The sequence below is a fragment of the Sceloporus occidentalis genome, unplaced genomic scaffold (assembly GCF_023333645.1).
Source record: "Sceloporus occidentalis isolate IW3139 unplaced genomic scaffold, rSceOcc1.0.p SCAF_3, whole genome shotgun sequence".
Classification (NCBI taxonomy): Eukaryota; Metazoa; Chordata; class Lepidosauria; order Squamata; family Phrynosomatidae; genus Sceloporus; species Sceloporus occidentalis.
Genome location: NW_028316983.1, coordinates 138,835,765 through 138,852,071, shown reverse-complemented (window position 1 = coordinate 138,852,071; position 16,307 = coordinate 138,835,765). Strand labels below are relative to the sequence as shown.

At 37.3% G+C, this 16,307-nt stretch overlaps 1 protein-coding gene across 1 annotated transcript in view; it reads right to left on the bottom strand.

Annotated features, from left to right (window-relative positions):
* Positions 1–227: 227 nt before the first annotated feature.
* The window catches only part of MARCHF6 (membrane associated ring-CH-type finger 6), a 55,412-nt gene continuing 39,332 nt past the window's right edge, over positions 228–16,307 (bottom strand). Inside the window, exons 19-26 of the mRNA XM_089516439.1 lie at positions 16,028–16,229; positions 15,253–15,322; positions 13,293–13,474; positions 12,367–12,501; positions 10,515–10,604; positions 6,397–6,529; positions 3,939–4,074; positions 228–3,319 (exon numbers count right to left, since the gene is read on the bottom strand). Of these exons, the coding sequence (XP_089372565.1) occupies positions 3,229–3,319; positions 3,939–4,074; positions 6,397–6,529; positions 10,515–10,604; positions 12,367–12,501; positions 13,293–13,474; positions 15,253–15,322; positions 16,028–16,229 (1,039 nt within the window). The 3' untranslated portion in view covers positions 228–3,228. The remainder of the gene's footprint in view (positions 3,320–3,938; positions 4,075–6,396; positions 6,530–10,514; positions 10,605–12,366; positions 12,502–13,292; positions 13,475–15,252; positions 15,323–16,027; positions 16,230–16,307) is intronic.

Genomic DNA, 16,307 nt, shown 5'->3' with positions numbered 1-16,307 from the left:
CCGCTTTTCCACCCAACTATCCTGACCAAATTATTACTAGTCCTATTCCATGATTTCACAACTGTGTTGTATTAAAACGACAGCTCCTATCTTGTCATTTAGTTTCGAGGGCCTGTTTGTTGGTTCTTCAGAGATAACTGTGGTTGTTCTGCATTGCAAAATTTATTACCCTGCAAATTAAGTACAAAAGAACGTGGCAATCTTTAAAAACAGTCAAAATTAAGAAAATTTGTAAATTGAATTTTATTGGTACTGAACATTGTATTCTGACACCAAGACCATTAAAGAGATTATATACAGCATTTTTTTTGTACAAGAGGAACCATGGCACAGACACTTTACTCTCTTATAAGGAAGCAGAAACTATTTTATTCCAAAGAGACCCAAAATTGCACAGCAATGTATTGAAATGTGATATTCGAGGAATTTTAAAAAAATTAATTAAATGCTAGGCCACAAAATTGGATGGAGAAGGTAATGGATGCTATAATACTGGGGCCATTCAACAAATACTGAATGCACATGTGGAGCCACAGCACATTACTTTTTATTGGGACATCCACAATATAGTTTAAGAAATTAAATTGTTTCCACTTTAAACAAAATTTCCAAATACTTTCCTTTGACAGAATCATATGTATTCTGTGATATATCCTGAAAATCTCGGGAGGGAAGGGGGGGGTCACCCATAGTAAAGAACATTTCTAGTCCTTAATGCAGTGAAGAAAGTTTTGAAAACAGATATGAAACCGGTGGCGAGGTGAAGGAACTGATAATGAAGTGTCTCATATTAAATAAATTTGCTTAATTTGTGTAAATGATATTCATTAAACAATTCAGGGTCAGCAAATTCCCCCTAAACTGAGTACAGTCACTCTTCCTAATTCACGGACCTGAGATGCGCACCCTCAAATATCCCTTGAGAGGTGACCTCCACTATTTCCTTTGAACATACGCAAGCCTCCGTTTTTACTGAGGGGTCCAAAACGGATTGCCCACAAAAATGGAGGGCCAACTGTATTTACAGCTAGATGAAAGGGCATTAGTGATTTTGGTTCTAAAGGGAATTGTAATCTTACTAAACATTCCCAGTCCTGGTCGTATTAAAACAGTAGCAATGAGAAAGCAAGTGCCAAGGCTTTTGCTTAAAAAACTTTAATAACGATTTGAGGACCAGGTTGTCTGGAATAAAAGCACAAAATAACAACATACTGCAAAATGCTACAGGAGGAAGTGCAGCATTGTTCACAATATCCCAGGAGTAATAAGACTGCTTGCATTTTTGTCTTTTTTCAAATGAAGATTGTTAAGGATAGGTTTTGTGCAACTGACTGAAACACATTTGTTACCACGAAATGGAGTATTTGAGGGAAAATATGATCTTGTTCAGGTGTACATAGGTATGTAATATTTATACGTCTCAAAGAATCAAGTACAAAAGACTCAAGATTTGCATACAGTGAATAAGCAAATGTTTTTGGCCATCTTTTAATTACTCTATTTTTTAAAAAAACTGGAAAAATGTTTACAAGCTCCCAGATGGCAAAAATGAGGCAATGTTGAGAAACCACCAATAATGGGCTTCTTGTTTGATAGCCCAGTCCCTTTTCTATTATATATATTTGCACTGGACACAAGTGCAGATTGTCCAAAATCTAGACTCCAAATCCCCCCGCAAAACATACAAGCAGATAAAAATCCTTGGTACTCTAATCAAAACATCTAATCAGCTACACATTTCAGGGGCACAGTGGCCACACGACTGCATACCATTAATGTTTCTTTGCACAATTCACCTAAAATGATTTCTCGCTTTTCAAATAGGATATTGACTATCTCAACCACACACACGAACTGTACTGAACACTTTAGTTCCAATTTGTGTGTATCAAAATTATTGACATTTAAAATGCATTGCAATCTGAAGGAAATAATTATACATATAAAAATATCAAACATCAGTGGACTTGATTTGGGTTTCTTGTTGATTGGTGTTATCATTGCAAAGATTGATCCAGGTTTTTTTTAATCTGTTGTTTTTGTTTCCTTTTCCCACCATTAATACTATTGTAGGTTCTTTTCCCACAATCTACTAATTCATAAAAAAAAATGCCTAGCATTACTGCCATGCAGAATTAATGCTGACCATTTCTAGACTTACAAATGTTCATTTTTAATGTGAGATAGTATGAAGTCCATAGTACAATTTGCAACTTTGGTTGTAAAAACATTTCAGACTATTCAAAAAAAGGGTTCTTTCACAGCATGTTCTTTGCGCTCTTAATAAACATGTGAGATAAACTTCGCTGTTCTCTAGAGTAAATAAATCCCTGTTAGCACTTAATCTGTACAGTTTCAAAGATGTAAAATAAAGGAAATATTGGCTTATGTGCTAGAAACACATTCTTTCACAATTTCTCAATTAGCTGATTTAAGTATCCCTGCCACTTCGCTATAATGAACTTTGATTTAAGTGCTTAGGAATTCATTAAAATCCTGACTTCCATTGCCAAGGAATTAATGCCTCAACAGCCAAACAAGCAATGCCAAAATTGTATGAAGGAGAAAATTTGTCTTGATCTAGCAGTTACTGTACAATATTACAAATTCAGACACATGGAAAAAAAATAATCAAACAAAAAATGTACAACAGTTTTGATGTTAAATAAAATAATTTTAAAAAATCAAAATGTAGCTCGTGTGTTTTTGCCACAGCCGTTTTACTGCTGACAGTAAGGGTCATTTCATTTTTGTATCTGCAATGCGCGCTCAGCTTTCCAATTATGACATTTTGGAAATGGCCAAGACCACCATTAAAAAATGAAGTTATTCTTTTTTAAAAGAAAAATGGGTCTTGCATCTTGCAGTATTGCTTTGTGGCACAAACGTCAACAGAACAACAGTCCAAAATAAAGTGACAACTAGATTTAATAAATTAATATTCTTTTAAAGATGTACAATGAACATTCATTTTTAATCCAAGTTTTAGGGTATCAGGGTATTGCTATTTACACATTTACAGAATCTCAGCACTAATAACTTCAGAAAATGCAGATAAAAGGGGCACAGCCTTAACTGCTATCTGAATACCATGAAAAAAGAAGCCAAAATTAAAAGATAAAAACCCAGCTGAGAGGACTGTTGGGAAAGACACCCAAAGAATGAAGACCAGTCTATGAAAAAGGACACAAAGGCAAGGGAATATCAAGTAAATCCATGTGACCACTTCTATTCTTGTGAAGACTGGGGTGGTGGCGGAGATGTCCCTTGTTTCCCAGTTTTTCGTTCATAGTTCACAAGTCGCTGTCCAACAAGGTACCTAGGATTTTAAAAAAGTTTTCAGTTCATCATTTCTTTTATTATATATCATTCTTTTAATGTGATAGAAAGACCGAAAGAGGAAGCTTCCTCCACAAGCTTTAAAAAACATCACTGACAGTACTACATTTACTTTCCAACATGCAGAGCCAAATAATGTCTATAGAGTGAAAACACAAAAGTTCCTTTAGTCTAAGGACATTTATTATCAATGTAAGAATATTCAATGGCTGTCCAGTACCCAATATTTCATTTCTCCATTCCAAATTCCAAATGTAGGGGAACAGACATGGCTGTTCCAATACAAGATTACATCTTTTTATAGAAGATCTGATTTCAATGAAATTTTGAAGAAAAAAAACCAAGTCTTCACTGCTTTCAATGGCAGGAAGAAAATGTGCATTATCATCTCTATCTAGTCAAACTACAATAAAACTAAGCCACTGTTCTAACACCATGTCATTAGTTCCAAATACTTTGACAATGTTTTATAGGACCAAAGAGAGTTCATAGTACTCTGCACTGTGTCCATCACTTCCCAGGACCTAAGTTACGTAAAATTTTAGGAGCCTATTGTTATTATTGCTTGACTAATGAATTTGCTTAGAGTAAGTACTCACTTGTCATTTTTAATATGTTCATAAAGGCGCTTGAACTGACGGACCTGGAAGGATAAGATTCCCATCAAAACCACTACCATGAGTAGAAAGGGATAAATACGACGCTGCACCAAGTTTTGCATTTCAGGAGTGACACCTGCAAAAACATTTTTAAGAGAGAGTGAGCAATTTAAGTATTTCAGTCTCTGACACTGAATTGCAATAGAATTAGAAGTAACTTTGATTATTTTCTTTCTTAATGAACTACAACCAACAAACTGAACTATTGCACTGTTTATTTAGGGGCTTGTGACACTTGATGCCTTTAACAGTATATTTTCCCAGAAAAATAAAGACAACTTATTCAACTGGGACATCCAATAAGGATGTGGAGGGCATGCCTTGTTTAAAAGCCGATTAAGTCTCCCAGGGGCTATCCAGATAAGCAAAAAGAAATAGTTTCACTCTTTTTTGACAATACATGTGGCCAAAATGGGAGGAAATAGGGCTGAAGCCACAGTGTGGGGCTAAATACCAAAGCAAAGTAATCCCTGGTTTGCTCTGGCTCAAACCAGAAAGTGCACACTATCACACTGGCATATGGTCTACGCAACGCCAGTGCAAGCATGTAAGAAAGCCCAGAAGGCTGATGGAAGCAGTCCAAAGCATGTGCCCTGGGCCCAGCCAGATACAGCTGCCGCACCACTGCCCACCATAGTGCTTATTTGTTGCTTGCTTGTGTGTCAATCACATGGGCACAAGAGTGGTCAGCTGCACCATCGGCCCACCACACACCCCATGAAGCAAAATGACACACATAGCAGGTTGCTAACATTGCAATGGGTTTAATAAAAACATTAACAAATTAGCTAGTGCAACAGGGGACCACGGGGTGAAGAGGGCCTCTATGATCGTATTCTATGATGGGTGCACCAGTGCACTGTATAGGTGGTTGATCACATGTGCAACTGCATGGCCTGTCACACAGGGGATTCAATGGGCTGGAACCTGGGCAGGATGGGGGGGGCAATTGCCGGTGCACCTGTGAACATGCTTTTGAGGTGGGGGGAAAAGGCGGGTGGACTGCCCATAGGTGTGTGGTCCATTCTGAAAGTCAGCAGTTAATACAACAGGTTCTCTCTGCAAATCAGGAAACTCCAGAGGTAAGCCAAATTCTTCCCTCCATCTGCTCAGGCCCCCAGAAACAGGTTTCTGGTTCAGAACAGTATTTGTGACACCCTCTGCCAATTTTAAAACTGTTTTTGCTGATGTGGCAGTGTGCACTGCCTCTAGTCAATTAGGGGACAATGTGTCCCTCTCACACCTGACAGTTGTCCCCCTAATGTATGGTTCTCACATTCAGCACTGAACTGAAATTCTTTACTACGGTCAAAGACCAGCATCAATATAAGATAATAACATAGGAAAATAAAATAATACACATAAAAAGATTACTTAGGATAAAAATCTGCCAACTAGAAATGTAAATAATTCATTTCCATTACATTTAAGATAGCTTCAATTAAAATAAAATAAACCTTTATGGGCTTCCGTTCTTAAGAAATAATAAAAGTAGATTAGCGATATCAGATTTTTACCAGACATGCAGTACCAGACATGACACAATATTATGTATTTAACTTTGATTAGTTGTTCTTTTCCTAGAAGTGATTGCTAATGCAGAAAATTGTGCCATTTTATAAGTTACAAGCAAGTTCCAGTCTGATAATAGGTAATTTAAGTAAAATGCTTCAGATCTCCCAGGTACGTTCAAGAGTATAGAAGTGATCAAATCTCTGCGAGCATCGCCAAAAAAAGGGCAGTGAAACAATACGTGTTCAACATTTTCGATATCTCCTGAGTTACAGGGGCATGTTCGCTCACGAACAGGAGTCTTACTAAATTTATGCTCCAGTAATGCTGATGGTAGAACGCTTAATCTAGCCAGTGCGAAAGCTATTCTATATCTGGGGATCAATAGGTTCGTGATGTAGTTTGGCACAGTAAGCGGTCCTATACTGTCCCAAAAAGTAAAATAGTTTGCGGACTGAGTTCCATGGTTTTGGAATTCTGTGTCCATTCAGCACATTTTCTTCAATATATTTTAAAGGGATAGTCATGGTCCTTTGAACAAAATAGTGGGATTGTAAGTATCACCTAAAGCAGAAAACAAAAGAGTGTCATGGTTTGTTTGTGGACCACCCCACAAACTGCCTCTCCAATATATAACATGATGTTTCACTAAACAAGCAAATCAAATATTTCTTTAAATTTTGGGCAAGAAACAGAGCGTGATAAATAATGTGGAGCCTATGTTTCTGTAGAGGCTTGAAGATATGCTTGAAAGAGCACTCATTTGAATTGTGCCAACTGAACATTTGGCATTCCAAGTAAGATTGATGATCCTATGTTTTTCCTGTTTCATCTTAATCAAGCCCAGGGTCAAAATGATGAAATTTCTATGGCAATCTGCACTTACCTAGTAAAGGTACAACACCAGAAGCTATGATGTAAGGTACACAGAGAGAAAGCAACAAAACTGAGATAACAGGTGCTGCAAGCTTCCGTATTATAAAGTGTAAATCAATATTTCGTATTCCATTTGCATAAACCTAGAGGAAAGATGAATGGGTTTTTCAACATATAAATATACAGGTTAAGGATAAGATAACGAAGACTCAAATTAATAAGTAAATGAAAGAAAACAGATTTGATCCATCTGTAGGTGCAGTATTAACATTACAAGATATGCCTACATCAGAAATTAAATTAGTTACTGAGCGATAAACTCCAGATTTTAAAAGACAATAGGACTATTTTAATTTGCCCTGTTTTGATAAGGCTGCCACTGATTTGTTATTAGAATTTTGTTGCTGTTTTGGGATTTTACTGTTTTTTGTTTATGGCTTCAACTGTTGTTAGCCACCTGAGTGATGAGTCAGCAGGGCAGAATGAGAGGTTAGACTTACCATGAATGTTCATTCTGAGATGGCAGGAGGATCAATCTACCAATCCAGTTGGCACACAAAGAATAATCCAATTGTGATGGATTGTTTTTCCATGCCATCCCGAGAATATTAAGAGTCTCTCCCTTCACAGATTTTGTGTATATGTGAATACACACATGCACAGAGAGACAGAGAATGAATACAATTCAGAAACTGCTGTCTTACATCATGTTTGTTAATTTATGTATCACTCAAAAGTGGGTGAAACAATTGGCTGGACCAGTATTTTTTTTTAACAAGGACACTAGCATTTAAAAACATTTCATTGTACATCACAGCTGTCCATGGTAAAACAAGGTTATAGAGTGATATTTTCAGCAAGAATTTTCAAAAGATTATTTAAAAACTTTACTGTGTGTGTAGAAAGAGGCAGAAACATTGATTGGATCAAAACTAAATTAGGTGCATTTTTAGTACGCACTGCAGAAATAATCCAGTTTGAGATTACTTAAACTGCTCTGCCTCAGTGCTTACAAATCCTGGGAATTATAGTTTATTGTGGTACCAGAGGTCTCTGACAGAGAAGCCTAAATGTCTCACAAAACTACAGGTCCCAGAATTCCCTAGCATTGAGCCAGGGCAGTTAAAGCCATTTCAAACTGGATTATTTCTGCAGTGTGTTTTGGGCCATGGTCACCATTTTTCTCTTGTACAATTTTTGACATCTTTGCCTGATGAAGAAGCCAGTGAAGCTTCAAAAGCTTGCATTAGATCAAATATTACTGTCTGCAATAATTTCAATGCTGAAATTTGGTCCTAACTGGAAATTAGCAATATGCTTACTAAATGAGCCAGAGCAGTCCCTTTGTTAGAAAACTATAAACAAAAAATTGAATATTATGAAACTTCTTCTTGTATAATACTTTTAAAATCTGGATTAACTGCCAAAAACAACTACAACTGTTCCCCTCAATACTAACTCAATTTTTATGTCATCTATGATCTATGTGAGCAAATTAAAAAGGAGGAAGAAGAAAAATTACAGACTACAGATTCCTATGTTGGTACAATCCCTAAAATGCATGCAGTTTAAAGAGAAAGTGACTCCTCTTAATCCATTTTAGCTATTCATCTGTCAAATTCTTTATTTCACTGCCCTTTCCTATATTAAGATGCAAGCTCAACAGCTTTTACAAGCCTATCAGGAACTTAAATTGAGCCTTGAAAAAGTAAAAAAATCCTCACCTCTAAACTGTATTGCCTACTATTTGGCAATTCATTTGGAAATTTCATAAGGGTTAAACAAGCTTGGGAAAAGATCTAAAATCTGACAGAAAGCAATACCTGATCTTCAATGTGGACTAAATCTTAACTGAAGTCTCTGTTGTCTGCCCACTGTGAACAACGTTTAAAAAATATTCACAGACAGTATCTTACACCTGAGTTTAAAATATGTTAAACTCAGTTTTAAGGGCACTTGTTTGTTCTAGTATGAAACGTCCAGATATAACAAAATGTTTGCCTGATGTTTTGTGGGAAATCAGTAAGATCAAGGGCCAGACAGAGCCTGTCTCATGGGAAATCAGTAATTTATCTCTCTTTCTCACAGACCAGAAATATCTGTCATATCTTACTATATTCTTATGTCTGGCAGAAATATCAGAAATTATATGAAAAGATTTTAAAAGTTTCTAATTAGGTTGGTGCCACAAATGTATCCGGAATATTGTTCTTATGGAAAAAATACAATATATCCGAAAGTGCTTAAAAATGCACTTTCATGGTACATGGCTTCCACACTGTTGTCAATAGTAACTCTGGCCTGAAAGACACAGGCAAAAAAGAGCAGCTTTCGACTACTTTGAGGGCACGGCGTGCAGACGACGCATGCCTACAGGTCAGATGGAAGTTGCTCTTCAGCCACCTAAGGCAGCCCAAAGCTGGCCACAAAAGGAGCAGCAAAAAGCCGCTCTTTGCCCATTTAGGACTGTGGCAGCAGCCAGCTTCAGGACCATGGCGTCCAGTCACCATGGTCCTCGGCTAACTGGGGGCTGACTGGGGCTGAAGAGACCACTCTAAGCCCCCAGTCTGCTTGAGCCCTTTGTTGCTGTTTGACTTCCAAAATCTCAAACAAATTCAATGAATGATGTAATTTCTATTCCTGAATGGGAAATGCTGGACATATTGTAGTTTATACATATGTTATGAGTGCCAATGTGGAATAGTGGTTTGAGTGTTGGTCTAGGACTCTGGGAAATCAAGGTTCAAATTTCCATTCGGCCATGAAAACACAGTGAATGATCTTGGGCAAGTCACACTCTTTGAGCTTGAGAAAACTCAAATTCTCAGTTGATGCAAACAACTTGAAGATAATTCGAACACTAAACAGTTTTGAGATATTTTTATTTAAAATGTATTAAAATAAATCACACATTGAATATTAGACATCATATGTAGTCTTAAAGTTGGTAATTTTCTAAACCAGGCCTGAACAACATATGGCCTGGGGGCTGCATGTGGCCTGCCAGAGGATTTTTGATGGCCCACAAGGATGTGGAATTATTTCAAGGCTTCTCCGCTGCTCAGCCTTCTCCTGAGGAGAAGGCCTGGCAACGAGGAGGAATACGGGCAAATGTTTGCCAAGCAAGGCTCCTCCACCATCCAGTTTTCTTATGAGAAGGAGGCCAGACAGCAGAGGAGGAGAATGGGTAAATACTTGTCCTAGCTGCTTGGCTTTCTCCTGAGGAGAAGGCAAAGTGGAGGATGGGGGTGGGTGAACACTTGCAATGTTCCTCTGCTGCTCAGCTTTTTCTTGAGGAAAGGGCCAGACAGATGAGGATGGAATTAATATTTATAACATTAATAATTAATAAATATTTAATTAAAACCTATCTGCGGCCCAAAGAAGTTAACCTATTTTAATTTTGACCCCTTCCTATTGCCAAGTTGTGCAGGTCTATTCTAAACAAAAATGTGTAACACATGTGTGGTGTTGTGTGCCTTTAAGTCATTTCTGAATTCTGGTAACCCTAAGACAAGTGACCCTCAGTTTAAAAATTGCTATATAGAGTCTGGTTCATATTGAAAAGAATGAAATTAAACTGTCCTACACAGTGCAGAAAGTTTATCTAGCATTACTTGATGTGGTTTGTGGAAATGCTTTGGGGGGGGGGGTCTATCTGTCTATTTACTGTGGCAAATCTAATTTTAAAAAGTATGTTAGAATTACTTAGCATGAGAACAATTACTTCTACTTTCATAGTGAAACACAATAAATTACATCTGCGATGCCAACAGTGCATCTTGTCACTTGATTCCCCAGACTGATCTTCCTCTGACTCCACTTATATCACCCCCTCTCAAAAAAGAAAAGAAAAGAAAAACTATGCTGACTTTTGTTCTCCTTTTCTCACTAAAACAGGCATTGTACAGATTTTATGATCCCACTATTTGGTTATTTTACCGTTTCCTAGCTAAGAAAACAGTTCATATCTGAAACAGGAAATGTCAATGATGATTTAAAGTGCATCAATCCAAATTCAAACAAGAGAAAGTAAAGATGTGGCCTTGCCGCAAGCATACACATGAACAAGCAGAGGGTATGTTTTGTATCTACCCCACAACAAACAGCAAAGCAACCATTTCTAACCTGTTCAATAACCGTTTTCAGCCACCACTGAGGGCCCATCAGAGTTATGGCAGCAATTATTTTGGCATGTAGAACACCAAGAGCCCAGTCCTAGTTGAAAACAAAGAACAGTTATTAATTACACAGCACATTAATGTATATAATGTCTTGCAAAGTACAAGAATCTAAAATGCAAAACTCATCTGACTCAAGAAGACAACAGAGGAAAAGGAGGAAAAGGGAGGTAGATTAATAAAGAAAAATATCCATCTTCATTCAATTACATATATTTGAGATACAGCTGCAGTGGGACATGGAAATACCTAAAACACTAGAGCAAATTGTAATTTACTGATGAAACAAAATTCCTATTGGACAAAAATTCAGGAAAAACTAGTAATTTTGCACAATTAAAAAGCAATTTCTTTCAACAGACAGCAAGAAAAGGAAGACTGGTCTGGGGAGAGTATCAAGGTACTTTTCTGATTCCTTCAATGAAAGCTAATGCTCAAGATAGACAGATAATAGCATTTTCAAATTTTCAAGCATATCTAACAATGAAGTACCATAGCTTATCTAAAAAATGAACAAATTATTCTCAAGTAAACCAAGGCTAAGTTATTTCAATGTAAAACTTTTTAAAACTATCTACAGTTAGCCGTCCGTTTTCACGGTGGATCTATTCCAGACCCCTCCCATGTGAAAACGGAGGCTCGTTCATATTCAAGACCCATAGACTTGAGTAGGGTGCACGAGCGGGGGGCGCACCCCATTAAAAATAGTGGAGGTCACCCCTCCACGGATTTTCAAGGTCATGGATCCAAGATCCGCAAGTCTGGAGGCGCAACTATACTACATTTGTGTTATTATTTTAAGGACCACATAGTAGCTTATATAGTTCTCCCCATTGCCCATTTTATAATCACAACTATCCTGTGAGGTAGTTTAGGCTGAAAGGTAATGTCTTCCCAAGGTCCCCAGCAAAGTCTCTTCAGTCTCAGCCCAACCTATTGATCAAGATGTGCATTAAAACCTCTCAGGATTTCTCCTGTATCTAGGGCATCTATTAGTTTCAATTAAACAAGCATTTTAAAATCTTAATATTTGTACAGTCTGATCCTTTTAGACAACCGTCTTGCTTCTGGGATTTTTTTTTAGGTTATATTTTTATCCTATTTTATAATATAACAGCTGGCATCCCACAGCAGGAGATGTATTACATATCTATAACTCCACAACTATGTCTGCCAATGCTATACCCAACCATCTTGTAAGCAGTGCAACACCCACAACAAAACCAATTCTATGTTGTTGAGGAGATGGATCAGCAGGACTACATCCAGCTAGCTTTATGTACCTGGCTGTGATGTGACAGACATCCAGAGGGACTTCTGATACTCTTGTCCAGTTACAGGAAAAAAGCTGGACATATCGCTGCTGATCGCTCCATTCTCCAACAACACAGAAATGACTATGTTGGTGAGGCGAGTTATGTTGCTTAGAAGGTGAGTTTTTGGGGAAAATTTGATTACTGTGCAGTCAGAACAGAATTCCTAGCTCCACAACAACCAAAAAAGTGAGTTGCATTGGCATAAGCCTGACTTACACCATAATTCACCAACAGGATTCTGGCCATTGTTATTCTGGAAAGCACCATGTGCATTTTTTGCAAAAAGAAAAGGTGAATGAGCAGTTAGGTATGAATAAAATAAATAAAGCCCTACATTACTGTATTTGCTTTCAGTTAAAATTATGCCCGCAAATTAAAGCCATGGTGATTGGATTAATACACTGCAAAAGACAATCAGCACCCCCAGATTTAGAAGCCCAACTATAGCAACAACACATTCAAAGCAAGAAATAGATAACTGACCTGCCATGGGTAGAACAGTGGTGTCTGATCTAAGGGAACTCTCAAAGGAGCAACAATAACTAATTCAAAAAGAAGTCCAAGCAGAAGTGGAACTACACCAGCCAGCAGTACAGCAACTATCAATGTCTTCATTATCTAACGTGGGGTGGGAAGAGGCACAAAAAACCCTTCATTTACTGTCAAAGTCATAATAAACTTTTTAATGACTGTATGTGTATTTGTGCAGTATTAAGATTAAAGAGTAAAAAGAGAATTAGAATCATGATCAAAATAATAATAAATACAAGCAGATTTAGAAGGAACCCATTTTACCAAGACGAACCACCACCATCCCCCCACCCCAGCAGAGCTCTCAGTGAAAGCACAGGCATCAATTCCAAGGAAAGAAAGGAGGTCACAGCACTCAAGTAATTTGAAGAATCTTCCTCCTGTGACACATTCTGGTTGGGGCTAAATTTAAACAAGGACATAATCAGAGCTTCTTGGCCTTTTGGCTAAGATCAAGTGTAGCTATATGAAACCTCTTTTGAATGCTTCAGATTTCCAGAATATATTAATGCACACACAAAAAAGAATATATGTGCTTCTGAATATATGCTGAGTGACATTCTACACTAAAGAACTTCATTCAAGCTCCACACTTCAGTTCGGAAAACAGGACTTCTAAGACAAACTTGATACAGTACTTGGAAACTCTCCGCCTAAAGCTAGTCAGCTTGACTGCCTGCTCACTCAACTAGTCATCTCTTTGCCTTGTCTTTCATTTCCTGCCTTCTTTTTTTGCCCAAAGCCCATTAGAATAAGGTTGCTGTACCGAATTACAGTTATGGGGAGGCATTTGTCATAAATTACAAGACAACTACTCTCTCCAAACCTCTAATGGTGCTCCAAGCTTAAAAGCAGCATATATCCCTACCCAAACTTACCATGAGGGACCACTCCTTAACTTTTTGAAAAATCACTTGGCGGCCTTGTGGCATCCAAGCAACAAGCACTGTCACTGCTCGAATGGTAAGCCAGCAAACATACAGTCCACAAGCAGCTGTATATAATTCATGGATTTTGGCAGTCCCTGTCCAAAAGGACATCAGCCAACGGCCAGCAAACACTAGAAACAGAAAGACTAGTTAGCATTTAATGAAACACAAAACATCACATCACACAGTAATAAAGTGATTTGGACAATGATTCAAAGAACTGTGAAATACATTTCATAGACAAAATAGTCCACATTCCAGCAGCAGTACACTGTAGTGGTGCACAGCAAATAGTGTTTGAAACAGTTCACTTTAAAAAGCATGCCATTATCTGCTATTACAGATATATTACCAATGTTGTTCAAAGGTTAGGCTGAACACAGCTAGTAATTTAAACAAAACTTGTCTTGCTTTCCTCCCAATATTAACTACTATATCCATGTTACAAAATGAAAACCAAGCCAACGGATATTTGCAAAACCTTTTCCCCAGGTTGTACAGACTTCCCAGAAGCTATGTAAAGTATTAATAAAAGCACCCCAGTTGGAAGATCACATAAACAAAGTAAGAACTATTTAAGCTATACACATCATGCCCCAATGTGTATAGATATAAGATTTAAAATAAGAACAAAATAGATATATGGATATAAAACAGATATATCTATATATAGTTATAAAATAAGAACTACCATATATACTTGACTATAAGTTGACCTCATATATAAGTCGAGGGCAAGTTTTGGGGCCAAAATTATGGATTTTGATATGACCCATGAATAAGTCGAGGGTAAAACTTAGGAGCATGTACTGAAAGACGTAAAGGATGAAGCAAAGGAAAACAATGCCAAAGAACTTACAAAATATATATACTTGACTATAAGTTGACCTCATATATAAGTTGAGGGCAAGTTTTGGGGCCAAAATTATGGATTTTGATATGACCCATGGATAAGTCGAGGGTAAAACTTAGGAACATGTAATGAAAGACGTAAAGGATGAAGGAAAGGAAAACAATGCCAAAGAACTTACAAAATTACAACAGGCATAACTATTTGTACTCATACTAAAAGCTGGATGGATGAGAGAGTAGAATGGGGTCAATGGTTCCAGGGCAGATTAAACTCTTGCCTTTCACCAGAGGATGGGTGGATGGGTGGGTGGATATACATACACATACATACATGAATTAAAGTATAGCTACATTGACTTGTGAATAAGTCAACTCATTTTTTAACTTAAATTTCTAGACTTATACATGAGTATATACAGTATACACAGCATCCTTTTAGTAAATTAAATGTTATTTTTGCTTAACAACATTCAACCACATATTTGGGTCAATATTATACTTAGCAATATTTGTACATTTTTTATATCCTTATACCATCAAGTTCAAAAAACTGTATAGGGAAGTTATTCCAAACAGTTCTTATTTGTATTATCTATTATCTTATTATGTAGACTGCAACAGATTCTCTTTAAAATACATGTCATAAAGTTTTTATACATATGGTCAAACTAACATTAAACTTAAATGAGTAGTGTTTCTTTTCTTGAAACTTAAAATTACTTCTGTAGAAGTTATAACCCTCAAGTCTGAGAACTTTCTAGACTGGATCCAAGTTCTCATTTCCATTAAAAGAAGATCCTTAGCTTTGTATAGAAAATGTGAACAGGCTTACTCAAAGTGAAATAATTTGTAAGGTGCCAAAATTGGCATTATCTTCATTTTTACTGAAAAAATTTATCAAGACAATGAAAAGAGCCTAACATGGAAAGAGCTTAGCAAGTCTTCAACAGAAAAAAAGACATGCTTTTTTTGTATTCTGTTTACCTATTTCATTTTTACTTTTCTAGCTATTCAAAATATCTTAATAAGAAGCATTTGGCTGTTGTGAAATACGTACCTGGTAATGTAAGGCAGATAAGACTCGCAATTAGTAGTGTTATACACATAAAAATGATCAACAGAAATATCTGAAATAGACAAAAAACAAAGGAGGCAACTGATTACAGGAGTAAATGGATACATTTATAAACAACAAAGTATTGTGAATTTCAAGATGAGATGGATAACCTGCCCCAAATTAATCAATGGTGGCATGCACCCACAGGTGTGCTGGTGTTGGCATGTGCATGTTGATGCCCACTGACTAAGGACATTGAGAAACTGGAGCGTGTGCAAAGGAGGGCGATTAAAATGGTGAAGGATCTTGAAACCATGCCTATGAGGAACAACTTAGGGAGTTGGGGATGTTTAGTCTAGAGGAGATAAGGTTAAGAGATGGTATGATAGCCCTGTTTAAATACTTGAAAAGATGTCATATTGAGGAGGGTGCAAGCTTGTTTTCAGCTGCTCCAGAGACTAGAACATGGAACAATGGATGCAAACTGCAGGAAAGGGGATTTCAGCTCAACATTAGGAGGAACTTCCTCACAGTAAGGGCTGTTTGACAGTGGAACACACTTCCTCGGAAAGTGGTGGAGTCTAATATGGGCTTGAGCTCCCACATTTTCCCCATCAACAAGGGAGCCCAGAACAGAAGGCCTTAGATGGGAAGGGCCTACTGTATACACAGATAAAAATACTGCCATTGGAATTAGTTCAAAACAAGAACACACAAACAAAAGGATGTTAATGAATGAGGAATAGTAATTGGAGCGATAGTTAAAACTGCCTACCCTGAGTGGAAATTTTAAAGGCCTACGGTAAGGCTGAAAACCAACAGGTCCTCCTTGCTGTAGTATGGCTTGGTGGGCTGCATGAAGACCTTCTCCTACAACTGGAATGGCATTATTATTGCGAGCAGGTTGGTTATTAGGCTGTTGGTTTGCATTGTTTTCATTCTCTTCCTGGTCTCCAAGTAAGTAAGAATGCAGATCCCTGGAAGAAGAGTTGAGAAAATATCAACTACCTGTAGCTATTATAACATCTCTTGATATCAGCATGTAATGAATATTC